The sequence below is a fragment of the Diadema antillarum genome, unplaced genomic scaffold (genome assembly GCF_040938485.1).
Source record: "Diadema antillarum isolate AM-2024a unplaced genomic scaffold, OU_Dant_1.0 seq00001636_RagTag, whole genome shotgun sequence".
In the NCBI taxonomy this organism is placed as follows: Eukaryota; Metazoa; Echinodermata; class Echinoidea; order Diadematoida; family Diadematidae; genus Diadema; species Diadema antillarum.
Window position 1 is genome coordinate 149,516 of NW_027272342.1, and position 15,401 is coordinate 164,916.

At 39.5% G+C, this 15,401-nt stretch overlaps 1 protein-coding gene across 1 annotated transcript; it reads left to right on the forward strand.

Moving 5' to 3' along the window:
• The first annotated feature begins 1,226 nt into the window (after nucleotides 1-1,226).
• On the forward strand, nucleotides 1,227-12,402 carry LOC139711284 (monocarboxylate transporter 13-like). Its single transcript, XM_071623193.1, has 6 exons — nucleotides 1,227-1,428; nucleotides 5,076-5,310; nucleotides 8,990-9,185; nucleotides 10,462-10,687; nucleotides 11,200-11,340; nucleotides 12,149-12,402. Exons 1-6 carry the CDS (start codon nucleotides 1,227-1,229, stop codon nucleotides 12,400-12,402), a joined length of 1,254 nt encoding a protein of 417 aa, XP_071479294.1.
• Nucleotides 12,403-15,401: the final 2,999 nt, after the last annotated feature.

Genomic DNA, 15,401 nt, shown 5'->3' on the forward strand with positions numbered 1-15,401 from the left:
ATGTGTATCTGTATGGAGGAATATATTGTGCGCATGTTACAGAATGATAAATAGCATAATGGGAGAGGTATACAAAGAAACACACAAAACAAACCAAGAAAAGAACTGCTGGGACTATAGCCATATGGAAAATGAACACACACACACACACACACAAACACACACATACACACACACACACACACACACACACACACAACAAACAAACAAACAAACAAGCTTTGAGTCCGAAATCATGGAAGCTTCTTGAATTCGGATGGTTAACTTTTGCGTTGCTTGCATACATAAACATTGAAAGAATTTGACTCACTGAAATTTTACAAAAATCGCACAAATTCATCCAAACTTTAAAAAGTCTGTATGATATAGATTTACTTAGAAAAATGTATGAGTAAATTTATGGGTTATAAGAAGGTTAAGATGATTTGAGATGACACAACAGTGGAATGACTCAAAGGGAACGAAATGATTATTCTACATAATTGTGCTTTTTTTCAGCAAAACGAAGAGGATCCGAATTACATCCCAGAAAGCAGTTGTATGAGCATATTCGGACACGAGCCTACAAGTGTATATACAATGATCATGTGCGGGTCTACGTTTCACTACAGAAGAAAAAAAAATTGTGAGTTCAATAGTTCGTGTCAGAGCAATCTGTTTCCCATTGACCATACTGTAACAATTGTAATATTGTCACAAAGCTGTACTTCAGACTGTTTCTTCAACCCAAACATTGAACCCGCACATGTCCGCACATTTACAGAAAGACAGAGAGGGAGAGAGAGAGAGAGAGAGAGAGAGAGAGAGAGGGGGGGGGGGTGCAGAAGCTCGTTGTAGTTAACTCTCCCAGGGCCGGCGCAGCCGTGGGGGCCGTGGGGGCTCGGGCCCCCACACTTTTTGTGCACCATAAAAAGGAATACATAAGGTGTCATCACTTTGTTAGCTCATGAAACCCGGAAGTGGGCCCCCACACTTTTGAAAACACTGCGCCGTTCCTGTCTCCATTGCTAATCGCATCGTCACAGGCATGGTGCCTGTGACCTTGCGATTTATTTCGTTTTTGCTTTGTGGTTTAGGGGTAGTAGATAAGTTGGTCAAATATTATAGAGATCGTAATCTACAGCATGCATTCGAGATGCATCCGAGCAGGGTGGCTATGCGTACAGGCATCGAGGTACCTGGCTCTACCTATAGCTTTGTAGGGTATTGGTAAGTCGGCCCACACAATGGTATTCAAGTTGCAAGCAATCATGACCTGCAAGGAGGGCTGTAGGGCTGGTCTGAGAGAGCGGCTCGACCGGTTCTGGGGCTGGCTCGTTGTCCTTGCGACATGGTCCAGTTTATTTGTCTCGTTCGGCTTTTCGTACGCCTTCGGGCTCTTCTTCATAGAGTTCCAGAGGGAATTCAAGAGCAGCGCAACCGTGACAGGTAAGGAAAGCGCTAGGGATTACAATCTATTATTTTTTTAAACAAAATACGATGAGGAGATCAACGCATAATACAGGTGGGAAATCAACGGGAGCTTGAAATTTGAGCCTGAAAGTCATACAGGTCGTGTAAGATAAAATGTTGGACACATTCGGTTCGGCAGGTGATTCTAATTGGAATTCAATGGACCTGAGAAGTAAGTTGCTGTCTTCTCTTGTGGTTGAGTATAGGGATGAAGATTCCACTCGCAAGACGTATAAAAAATCAAGCTAGAGCAAACTAGAATCCAAGGAATGGTGATCATTCAAAATACACAATTAATGCCTTCTTTTACAGAAAAAGAAAAAGAATTATTACATAGCTTTACATTGGCCAAGAGCATTAGGTCAATTAAAATACAGGCTTAAACCTTGAATTTTGGCAAGAAGTTGTTTTTTTATTTTTTTTCTTTCTCGTTTTCGGGATAGATTCGGAAATGTGTCTCGAAGGACATACTGATCAAGTGCTAATAAATCCTCCTTGGTCTAAAATGACGTCCAAAATGGCCTTCATTTCTTGTTTTATTCATGTCTAGCTTTGCAAGTCGCTATCACCAACACACACTTTCAATACTTATTCAGATACAGTGTATTTTGAAATACAAAATTACCAATAAAACACTTGGGATCTTCCTGAATTCCAAAATGACCACCATGTCAGAATTTCTCATTTTTTTTTTCAACTAGGACCCCTAATACATAAGTGTATATATATGTATGTAGATACACCATATGTTTTTAGACACCAGGCAGCTATTTAAAAACGAATAAGAGATTTTAAAACATAGTATCAGTGAAACGCTCGAGGTTTTTCCTATAAAAAATGGTGCCCAAATTTCCCATTATTTTCTGTTTTCACATCATTTTGCAACTATAAAGCATCACAAACACAGTTTTCCTGTTGATATGTTTTGAGATACGAGGGTATGATATGTTTTGAGATACGAGGGTACCCAATAAAAGACACTTTGAAACACATAAGGACCAGTAATACACTTCAGCTCTTCCTAAAATCCAAAATGGTGAGCAAAATGACCGCCATTTCTTGTGTTTCTCGTAACATTGCAAGTAGGCAGCCCCTGTATCTGAATGTCTAAATGTTTTTTGAAGCACATATAATATAGTCAACAAAATGTGTATTGACATTTCGAAAAACATAAGTAATAAAAACCCTTTTGACAACTCCACACCATGTGTGTAATGTATCTAGAGGATTTTTGTTAAACAAGTATCAAAATGAAACATTTTTGATAAATCAGTATAAAATGAATCTTTCATCCATAGAATATTCCACAAACTTTTCATTGCAAAAAAAAAAAAAAAATCTTCATACATGAAGTACACAAGATATCACATCTAAATGCGTAAATCCAGGGGGTGTTTCATAAAGCTGTTCGTAAAGTTACGAACGACTTACGAGCGACTGGTGATCAGTTCTTGTGCTGAATTATGGAAATTCTGGTAAGTATATCACATAAAACTGATCACCAGTCGCTCGTAAGTTGTTCGTAACTTTACGAACAGCTTTATGAAACACCCCCTGGAGTAGACTTTACCATGGAATCATTTCACCATTATTGGATTGGCTAAATAGAGAAGACGGCGTTTTGTACCACATTGTCGATTTTAATTCTTTACCTCAAAGAATTGAGATAAAATTCAGCACTATCCTCGTTTTTGACCGACAAGATGTAGTTGATACTGTCAAGTGAGTTTTATTTCCACTTTTATTTAATTTCTGCATATTGGAGGCACAACAATTATTTTTGGTATCCATAATACACCTGGTCGATTTTTTTTTTCTGCACAATCTTTTTTTAAAGGTAAATATTCAGTTGGTATACATACTTAAAAATATTTAAGCATTTAATTTGTGTTTTTTTAAATGTCATTGTATCGCTAAGAATGCTTAAAATTTAATTTGCATAACTATTGATTTCAAACATAATCGTGTTGATAGTGTACAATCTCATTTGGTACACCATTTTGATTTTGAGAAGAACTTGGGGAAGGGCCGGGGCACGTGCCCCTGGCGCCACTCCTTGGGGGAGCCAAAAATGAAAAAAAAAAATGTTAATAATTAGTTGAATTACCAACCACATATTGAAGAGAATCCCGTAAAGCAGGTTACCCACTTTTCGACCGCCTAAATTGCGGAAGCAAAATAACGTGCATGATTCGAACGCCTGTACTGGGATCATCGTTCGAACGCCTGTGCTCATTGTTCGACCCCATATGTCCGTGCTTCGACATTCGACGTGCCGCGCCGTGCGCTCGCATGGATTAGCGCGCGCGCTACGCGCGGGCGAAACTGTATACATCGCACTATAAGTGCGCGGTACTCCATGTACTCCAAGCTGTGCGAGAGATTCAACGCATTCTTAACACGTTGCGATCGAACCATGGCGATACCGCAAATACTGGTACGGGTGGTATGCAAAATATCAATATCGCGTAAACGCTCGAGTTATCTAAGAAACTGCTGCCATCGTGGCTGTAGGTGTAACACGCTGTACAGATTCAATGCAGATAAACGGACTTGTAACTTCATTGTTCGAAACTTGGAATGAAACAAGTCTATATGTGTTGCTATGGTGTTGCTATGCAACTTTACTTTCCCGTTACTTACCCGTTAAACTGCTTATGAGAGCTGACCCGGGAGGGTCGCGACAATGATTTCGGGGGTCCGGCGACGCGGCCCACTGTTGTGCTCTTCGGAACACGTGTGGAAGTAGTTGCATAGTTTGATACTTTTCTCACTTGATTTGCGCCATTTTTTATTCATGAATTTCAGGGAATTTTTATTCGTAAGAGTGGTCTATTCATGGAAACGGCCGAATAATTTGCTTTACTTCCTATATACGAACATGTTCAGAAAATGCTTTTGGATTCAATTGTCGCATGATGTGTTATTATAACAGTGTGCCAGCTTTGTATGATTTACAAGTACAACGAACTATGAGATAAGTGCAATGTTTCCTACACAGAAATATACAAATTTCGATTCACTCGCTCGTACTAACACGACTAATTCAGAATATCATTTCAAGTCCTCAGTTTGTTGGTATAAATCCTTATCTGTAAGGCCGTCACTATATCTTGATTAGAATTGTAAGATTTGATAACCAAAATATGACAAGAATTCCATGTTTTGTAAGCTGATATACAAATACAATTTTTCTATCAGAATTTATTACATCTAAATCACCCTCAAAAGACCCCTTTTAAGTGCTTGAAAAAGCATATCATGTGGACTTTTTTTTAAAGTCCCTACCGGGATGGGGTTGGGGTTGAACACTTTTTCAGAAATTAGGGGCGCAATTTTCGCGCTTGCCCCGGGCGCCGTTTTCCCTAGATACGCCACTGATCTCTTGATAAGTGTTTGATTTGGTTCCTTGTGTCTCAAAACATAATTATTTAAACATATAAAGTGTATATCGGGGTCACCTACAATGTATATACTCGCAAAGTTATGAGGAAAATACTAAATGGAGGCCAATTTTTCGGCAATTTTGCATTTCATCAGTAGCCCAAGTGTTTTTTTTCGGTACTCGTGTGGTATAGGTAAATGGACATTCCAGATGAGATTCTTGACCATCCTTCTTCTAGGTTGGGTTGGTAGTGCCTCGCTCTCCCTCTCCCTGCTCGCCGCTCTCCCCGTGAAACTCGTCATCGAACGCGTCGGCTACCGGCTCGTAGGCGTGGTCAGCGTCATCTTGATGACCTCTGGCCTCCTGCTCACCTCCTTCATGCCCGGCATCGCCCCGATGTTCGTCAGCTATAGCCTTCTCTTTGGTCTCGGTCAAGGGGCTTTCCACGTGGCCTCGCTTTCGCTCACCAGCAGGTATTTCCCCACGAAAAACTGCGTTCGGGCGACAAGTCTAGGTCTCTCTGGTTCAAATGTGGGTAAGTCGTTTATAGTGTCATACTTGACGGTGCGAACTATCAGTATCGGACATAGAGTATTCAGACAGCTAATAGTATTTTGATACATCAGACCAATAATTGTCATAATTATGTACACTTTAAGAGGGAAAGGATTCTTATACTCGCCCTATCCCTATACAGATCATAACAGGAATGTGGTTTTTCTACTTAATTTGTCTGCAGATTCTTCAAATATGAATTGTATCAAGATTCTTTTCAGGAGAAACATTGTTTAGATACACAATGTTTTATTTACACCATGTTATCATTTTTCTTCCAACACAATTTAGTGTATGCTACCTAGAGATCCCAAACGATTTTGATAAAATGATGCTCTCCCATAGCGCGCCCAAGCATTTATTATTGGAAAATAGGAAATGTCTGTAACCAGACTTTTCTCGTACATTTACTTTGCATCTACGCGTAATAACAAATAAGATTTTTTTAGAGAGACAAAAGATGTACTTACTTGATAACATGTGTCTGGTATAGATGAAGAATTCAGTACGTAAGTTGAAAAAAAATATATAATTATGGACAATTATATGTTCATCATTCATAGATAATGTCATTGTAACAATGTTTAACGTAAGACTATAATATTATACATCTTTGTAATCTCTTTGCAAACAGCTGCAAATTAAATGAATATGTAAACGTATTTTCTATCTTTATCAAGTAATTGTCCTGCTGTTAGATCAGTCATGAAGGAATCATACTCATGTGGATTGATCGAGTGAATGCAGCAATAGTAGTACAATGCATCAGTGGGAGTTTGAGGAAAATCGGACAATCCGTTCAAAAGTTATGATATTTTGAAGTTTCTGCTCAGTCACTGCTGGATGAGAAGACTACTACAGCTTGTGATGTCACATGGATTGTGTAGAACGATATAAAAAAAATATAAAGAAATTTCAAAATATTCTTACTTTTTTTGGGGGGGGGGGGGGGCAGGGGAGATAATAATATCCTGAACATACGTCAGTAACAAGTCGAGGAAATGTAAATTTTTTTTTTAGAATACATTTTTGTTAGATTCTCTTTGTAATTTCCTTGTATCGTTCTACGCATGTGGCATAAATTTAGTAGTCTTCTCTTCCAGCAGTGGCTGCGCAGATGCTTTAAAAATCCATAACTATTGAACAGATTGTCCGATTTTCCCCAAACTTTCACTGACGCGTTCTACTAATATTATCGTATTCACTTAATTCACATATAAGTATGTTAAGGTGCTCATGTCCCAGCCTTGCAGTGACACTATCTTATGCGCAGACGTCCATTCTTGAGAATTACAAATGAAACACAAAGTGCGAGAAACAAGCTGCAGTGTTTTATTCGTTTAATAAATGGATGGTATAGTATTGGTGGAGATGTGGATCGGGCTTTTAACTTTTTGCGAGATACCAAGAAACAGAGCTACCATGTCTCACGCATTCTGAGTGAAACTCAAGCATTAAGGGGTCGTCTCACGATCTTACGCATGGCACCCATTTTTCTCACGCATCGGGCAAAGTCTGCAATTTGGGCCCATAATAAGGAGCATAGCTCAAAGGATTGAAGTGATAGTTACAATTGAATGTATATTTTCCTTTTGTCTTTCAAAATAAGTAAAAAAATAATATAGTCACTTTAAGTATGCACCTGATCGCACCATTAAGAGCTAAAAATTTAAAAAGCTCCCTACTGTGGGAGGCCACAGGGGGAAAAACCCCTCCCACACCATCGCTCGCGCGCACATTTGTATGCCGAGATGCCGAGTCATGAATTTCTCACTCATAATTTTTTTTTTTTTTTTAACTTGGCATCCCTGAAGAAACCGCTTATGAAATAAATACAGAGTATTCCATTCTATGGTGAATTCAAAGTTTATGAGATGAGAATCGGTTTTGGATAGTTCTGTTTTGGATATCTAAGCCATTTCAAAACTAATTTCCATCAAGTAAACGTTAAATCCCTCTGGAAATGCTCTTTCATATTTCATCAAATGTTTTTCATTATCTCATCAAGAAATGTTAGAAACCTAAAGTTAGGTCTCAACCAATACTATACGATCTCTGTAACATCGGTAGGTAGCTGCTCTCTCTCTGTGAACGTAAGTTTGCAAAACATCGTGATCTCATTTCAACTGCTGGCTGATGTCAGCGCAAAAAACAAAACAAAAACACGATTCTCACCTTCATTGTATCAAAAGTTTGATCCTGTTAAAAAAGAAAAAGAAAAAAAACACACACCAAAAAAAAAAAAAAAGAAAAGAAAAAAATCGCCAGACGAGGATATTTAGTTAAGGATAGATTATCAAAGAGCAGACTATTAGCTTTGGAATGACACACATAACCAACACAAATGGACCCTCCGATAAGAAAGTACATTCTCTCGAAAGTGTCTACCGAGGAAGAAGGTTTTGAAGGTTAGACTCTATTTAAAAACAAACAAACAAACAAACAAACAAACAAACAAACAAACAAATCTCACCCAGGGCTCTGTGCATTGAATAAAAAACAAAACAAAAACCAACACACACACACACACACACACACACACACACCAACCTGTCGAAATATTATTGTAAGAAAGTACATTCTCTCGAAATTGTCTACCGAGGAAGGAGATTTTGAAGGTTAGGCTCTATTAAAAAAAAATCAAATCTCAACCTGTGCATTCATAAAGAAGAAAAAAAACACACACACATACACACCCACACACACCATATAAATCTTCTCAGATGGAGTGGATACTTTCTGTAATCATTACGCATTTTATATTCATGATGACTATCATCAACTGTGAAAATATTAATACTTAAAAGGTTATTTAAGGTTACAAGAAAAGCGGCTTTAAAAAGGGAGAAGGGACTTCTATGATATTTGTAATCATGCTATTCAAGAAAAAAAAAATTCTATAGCCAAACAGAAAAAAGAATTATGTTTCAAATATTTTTCCAAACTGAAGAATTATATAAAAGAGTTGTTCTTACAAAAAATAGGAAATTAAAATTAAAGATTGACTACTATGACTAATTTAACCTATTTTGAATCTCGTCGTAAAATCGGATTGTGCCATTGTCCTCTTTTGATATGAGACCTTCTATAGCTCATCATAATCGTATATATACAGCAAACATCGTGTAAAAACTCCTAATGAGTCATATTTCAGGGGACTGTGTTGACTTTCCATGTGTGTAGTTACAAGTGTGTGTGCACACAGATATGATAAATTTATACCTTGGTGGACTCTACCATATTATTCTTCAACTTTGCAGGAATGCTTACCAATGCCCCTCTTGTAGCTTATCTCATTGGTCGGTTAGGGTGGCGTTGGACAATGCGCATCTTCTCTTGTGTGGCGTTCGTCGTATGTAGTCTTTGCGTGCTGACCTTTGTCACGCCTTCTTCATCAGGAGATGCGGAGCCACCAGGTGAGGAGACAAAGAATTATAAGGTGTTCGAAGGCAAAACGACTGAAAGACAAGACTACAAATCATATCATCAAGTTACTTCTACCGTCCATGAAGATTCCTGTAAGCGTCACCACGCTAACAGCAGGAAAAAGGCTGAAGAAAGTGGTCTAACTTACTTAAAATCTGATGTGAAACATAGTATATCTACGAAAGCTTCAAATAGCAAGGAGGCTTTCATCCCGGACATGCCGAATGTATGCGACAACAATGATGCAGTTGATTCAGGACTGAGGAGTGGAAAAGCAGCGGAGGACATTAACGACGACAGGCCGAAACTATGGCGACAAATCCTGCAGGCCCTCAGGTATCCAGAGCTGTGGACGATCGGCCTGGCTGTAACGATTAATGGACTGGGAGATTGTTTTTACTACATTAACCTGGTAGATATCTATAGCCCGTTTTACACTTGTGTTTCTTAGCCCCGTACTTTCTCTGACCCAGGACTATCGTTAATCCCGTACCAACTTTCTCAGCTTTTTACACTCTCCAAAAAATCCCGTACTAAGCTCTTCTCCTGGGCTAAAGAGAATACTGACCTTTTTACACTCGTATTTCTTAGTCCCGTACATTCCAAACCACATAAATATTCATGATTACACTGTGCGCTGTACAAGTACACGCACGCACCGGCAGCACTTGATTATCTCGTTTCTGATTGGTCAGTGGGGGTCGGACTTCGTCTCCGTCGCTTAGCCTCGGATTATTTCTTCGTTCTGTTAACACTCGCTTGCTTGGCACCGCAATTGCTGTGCTAACCCTGCTTTTTTGCAGGGCCAGATACTGCGGGATTATTGGTGGGGCTAGCCCACTTTGGCAAAAACAAGTGTAAACAGAAAGTGGGCAAAGGAAAGTCCTGTACCAACGGTGGAGCTAAGGCCCCCCTTAGCCCGACCGTTGGTGCGGGACTTAGCAAAAATTTGCATGTGTAAAAAGCCCTAAAGACGCAGCTTGGGGAAAGAAAGACGCAGACAGGACAACCTACAAGACACAATGGGTAGGGACTGTCAGACTGAAGGAAAAGGAATTCAAGGAGGGAGAACACAGAAGGACTATTGATATTACCTTGAAGATTGTCAATATCAGGAAAGTACTTTAGGCGTCAGGTTCTCCATTTATCTTCAGTTAAGTTTTTTTTTTTAGTTCATTTTCTTCTCCATTACAACATAATAACATAAATATGCACAGTGTACGTGAAAGTAAAGAATTTCAACATTTCAACAGTAATCAATGAAAAAGGAGGTACATTTTACTCTAAGCAGAAGATGATCATAATTATGAATGAGCACTAAAGTGATAGATCATCAGAGGATGGAGATAGGGGAACCAACTGAAAAGCGAAGTAAAAAAACAACAAAGTAAAACAAGGCGATAGATAAGATAAATAAAGAAATAAAGAAATAAAGAAATAAAAGATGGGTCCCACCTTTTATCATAATCGCTTTGCTTTGGATATCTCAACCATTCCAAAACCTATTTTCATCAAATAAACTTTGAATTCCTCTTACAGTGATATGCTCTTTCATAATTATTTCATAAGAGGTTTCTAATTGTCTAAAGGAGATTGAAGTCGAATGAATTATGCAAATTAGCTAATCACCTTGCACTCGTCAGGTTAGCTACATGGTATCCGTCGGCTTCACGGAGACACAGGGCTCAAGTGTGATCTCCGTCATGGGCGTGACGTGTTTCGTGGGGAAAATCCTTCTCGTGATAGGGGGTGAGTGGGTCCCTTTCCCGACTCTCTACCTGCTGGTCATCAATATCGCGATCAGTGCCGGTGTCATGGCCGCACTCCTCGTGGTCGAGACGATGGTACCGATGCTCATCATAGGTGGAGGTGAGCTTTTCGTTATATTTCTGTTCGCTCATCGTGACGAGTACCCTGCAACTAGTACATGGAATGGAGGCAAGGGGGTGATACCCATAGGTTCTGTTCCATTGCTTTTTTCATTGATTAATTGATTGATTGATTGATTGATTGATTGATTGATTGATTCATTCATTCATTCATTTATTCAGAATGTGATTTGTTTTGTTGCTTTGTTGTTTTTAGAAGGATGAGTTGCTTTAGAAGACAAGATATAAACAATATGAAAGATTTCATGTGCTAACCAAGGGAAAGAAAAAAAGTTTTTATTACATTCATGTAGACAATTATCATTGTTTTATTATTACATAGATGAACCGTGTTGTTGAGTCATTATATCAATAAATCATTTTTCTGGCAAAAATACATGCATAATGAATGAACCTGCTGCTTCTCTGTCAGGCTAATAAATTTTATTATAAATGTCTTCTTCATAAAAAAAAGGTGCATTAATCATGGTTGCGATAATTGTTGCATGACAGTTGTTGGTTGCACTCTTGGAATGTCTTCGACACTGGTTTACACACTACCTCAAAAATTCTTCGGGCCAGCCAAAGCGGATTCGACATGGGCCATCATCATTTGGTGCAACGGTCTCGGCTACCTACTCAGCTCCGTCATTGGTAAGTATTCAAATTCCTTGCCATATTTTTTTTCTCTCTCTCTATAGCTGAAACTCTTGAGAACATTCATTGTTCATTGGCCGAACTCCCTTCCTACTGCCTATTATAGACGAACTGTCGCAGTCCAATGGTACTATGGTGTTAATCAGGGGCCCGTTTCAAAAAACTTGTCATCAGTGTCAAGTTGTCATAGTTGTGATAAGCTACAGAAATCCTTGCATCTGACTGGCTGAGAGCAAATTTGTCATAGAAATGTGGCAGTTGTCACTGATAACAAGTTTTATGAAACGGGCTCCTGGTCTTTCAAAATACCGTGTACAGTAGCCTCCAACATTTACAAGGAAAATTTGTAACCTTTGATTTGGTAGATGGCACACTTCACTGGTTACAAGCGGCCCACTATGAGTGTCGTCTAGGCCTATGTAGGTACAATTGTACAAGACAAATTGTATGTTCTCCTGATAAATAGCTATCCTACATTCAGCGTTTAGTCACCGACCTTTGCCGAATTACTATAATTCGTTGATATAATGATATACTGGTGTCCGTGTGTTAACTTGGGTAGGCCATGCTTCAGCTTCAAGCCACGCACAGACCGCCACTTATCTGCTTTTCGAAGCCATGTGTGCTCGTTTCCATAGTATTCTGAAACCAGAAAAGACCAAGGTTCTGAAGCTCACACTATAGACTCGTAGGAATTTATGATTACATAAAGACAGATTTTCTAAAAAAATACATTCGCAACAAAATATCTTTTACTGTGTATTTCCTCCGTATGTGTTATTATAAAGACTCTTTTCTTTGGCAGGACAAAGCATCGACCGCCATGGTTCTTACGTCAGCGGAATCTGGGGCTTTATTGGAATGTATGTCGTCGCAGGCGCTCTGTATGTGATTAGTCCTGTCTATCAAAAGATCTCGGCCCCAGAACGATATATCTTGATGGAGCTACATCGACAGAGAAATGAGGATAAACCGTCCCAAAGCTCGAGAAATGAGCCGCTTCTTGCCAAGGATCCAGATGCGCGCAATGTCATAGTTGAACGATTGTCTTCAGTCTAGCCTTGTATATGTCAAAGTCTATGTTTTATGTGACAAAATGAATGACCTTGTTGGCAGGTACATCGATGTAGGCTAAAAATGCAAATTCATGTCATAAGCATTTTTTTTTGTTTGTTTGTGTATTTTCATTTTCCATCTAACATGATGGCTGGAAAGCCCATATTCACCAGCATTAGCTAGTCCTCCATGGGTCAAATCATATGTGTGTGTGTGGGGGGGGGGGGGGGGAACCACTTCATGCGTTATGTTTGATATGCGTCCGGCTCTTCGCGATGAATGAATAAATTGGGATTTTTACTTCTGCAGGTTGTGACTCTCTCACACACAAAACCTCTAGTTTGTGTCCTATTTGAGGGACAGAGTGTTTTGACTCAAAAGTATATTACCAGTGAGAGGACGGCATGATAACACACAACATTGTTCGGCAACACTCAGGATTCGACCACGTGCCCGAACCCTCTATTGCAAGGCTGTACGCTACCGATTAAATCACCCTCGCCGTCCTATTGGACATTAATTGTTGAATACAGATTTATCTTTTGGATAAGAAAGACAGATGTCCAATTGGAGTCAGACATAAACTAGAAGTTGTGTTTAAATGTTACTAATGTAGAACTGCAATGGCATTGGTGGGAACCGCAGAGAAGCAGCACAAATTTTGATGATGCCATCACCGTCCAGCCATACCAGCATTTGTGTGTGTGTGTGTGTGTGTGTGTGTGTGTGTGTGTGTTTGTGTGTGTGTGCACCAAAAAAAAAACACGCATTGTAAGAATCATGTTGCTGTAGTCAATGATTGTTACTCTAACAGTGTCTGACGGAAATGTGGTTGTTTGCTTGATCCTACAAAACTACAATAATGATATTATATACACTCTTAAAACATCCGAGTCAGAACTGACCCGGAACTGGGTCCGTTGGGGTCACACACCGTTCCGGGTCAGAAATGACAAGGAATGGGGTCAGATATGACCCATTCAGAGTCATGAATTGGGTCAGGGTGACCCCATTCGGGGTCTTCATGACCAAATTCCAAGTCATTTCTGACCCGGAACGGTGTGTGACCCCAACGGACCCAGTTCTGGGTCAGTTCTGAGTCGGTTTTTTTTTTTAAGAGTGTATTATATATATATATAGACACTGGCAACTTCCAACCGTACAGGAAACCAAACGACACCCCCCTCTACGTCAACAGGGACTCCAACCACCCGCCCTCTACACTAACACAAATACCCTTAGCAGTTGAAAAACGCATATCGACATTATCTTCAAACGAAGACATATTCCACAACGCAGCGCCACTGTACGACGAAGCCCTGAAAAAAAGCGGTTACGAGGAAAATATCAAGTACTCCAAACCGAGTGAAGAGGGAAAGAGAAGAAAAAGGAAAAACAGGAGCAGGAATATCACGTGGTTCAACCCACCCTACAATGCAGCGACTAAGACAAATGTGGGGGGTAGATTTCTAAAGCTCATCAACAAACACTTTCCCAAAGGGCACAAGCTGAACCCAATATTCAATAAGAACACGGTAAAAGTGAGCTACAGCTGCATGAAAAACATGGATGCAGTCATAAAATCCCACAACCAAAGAGTTATCGGAAAATCCAAGTCACATGACACCGATCCCAAACCCAAATGCAACTGCCGCCAAAAAGATCAATGCCCGTTGAGAGGAAGATGCATGGAAACGGCTCTTGTGTATAAAGCAACCGTCAAGCATGACAATGAGGAAAAGTGCTACTACGGACTGGCGGGGGGTACCTTCAAGGACAGATATAGGAACCATGTGAAATCCATCAAGAACGAGAAATACAAAAACGAAACCCAACTCTCAAAATACATCTGGAGCCTGAAAGACAAACGCGCAAACTTCACACTGACATGGGACATCCAAAAAAAGTCAAACTTAACTCTAAGAAGGAGTGGCATATGCAACCTCTGCCTCGATGAGAAGGCCATCATCATCCGAAACAAAAATGCACTCAACAAAAGGTCCGAACTTATATCCAAATGCAGACACCGGAAAAGAAAAACCATCCATGCGTCAAACCGATCCACCGCGCCACATGAGCACAGAAACACACCACTTTGTCAGTCTGCCTGAAGATCGCGACAGCGTGAAACCGCCGGTAGCAGACAAGGCACCAAAACACAGGTACGCCTATATATATATATATATATATATATATATATATATACATACATGTAGTTATTATTATTATTATCATATGAAACTTTAAACTACAAGAGTGAATGATCAAGGCTCCTTAATGGGTTTTCTCTTCCAACTTTATTGACGAAATGATATGCATTTTCAATTCATTTTTTCAATTCATTTTATTTTCATACTTCTCATTTATGAACATTACAACAGAAACCAGACAAGTTCTTTTACCTTGTGAACAATGTGCAGAAAACAAAAAATATACATGGTGATTACACAGTAATTACATGTAATGATAACTGGTCAAAATCGAAATCGAAATGGGGTTGATCAAAGAGAAGTATGACGGGACCTACATGAAAGCTAGCTTGTTTGGCTGTAAGCCCCGAGTAATCAGTGTTTGTGAAAAAGAAACGGAGAACGGATAGAAGATAAGACCAGAATGATGATGTAAGGTTGCCAAATTTTATGTAATAAAGAAGAAGAAGAAGAAGAAGAAGAAGAAGAAGAAGAAGAAGAAAAACAAACAAACTATACATTGATATGAACTTACTGTGACCGAGCCATCATTATTATACAGCCTACTTTGGTATATATACTATAAACTATTGTTGCATTAAAACTTTCACCAGGATATGATCAGTAAGACACAAAAAGTAACATGTACAACTATTAAGCCATTTGGTGCCTGCCGTCAAGCTCTGCATAGAAGGTTAGAGAGGGGTAGAGGGAAAGAGGAAGAGAGGGAAACGAAGTAGAATGTGGAATTGCTAATGATGAATTCAGAGAGCCCGATGGCAAGACCCTAAATGGAATCTGCAACGTGTTGAC

What these genes read in the sequence shown, in the direction of transcription:
- LOC139711284 (XM_071623193.1), top strand. Translation starts at nt 1,227, where the DNA reads ATGGTATTCAAGTTGCAAGCAATCATGACCTGCAAGGAGGGCTGTAGG. An exon ending in GAGCAGCGCAACCGTGACAG is followed by an intron (nt 1,429 to 5,075) that starts GTAAGGAAAGCG and finishes TCCTTCTTCTAG; the next exon opens with GTTGGGTTGGTAGTGCCTCG. An exon ending in TCGCTTTCGCTCACCAGCAG is followed by an intron (nt 5,311 to 8,989) that starts GTATTTCCCCAC and finishes TGTGAAACATAG; the next exon opens with TATATCTACGAAAGCTTCAA.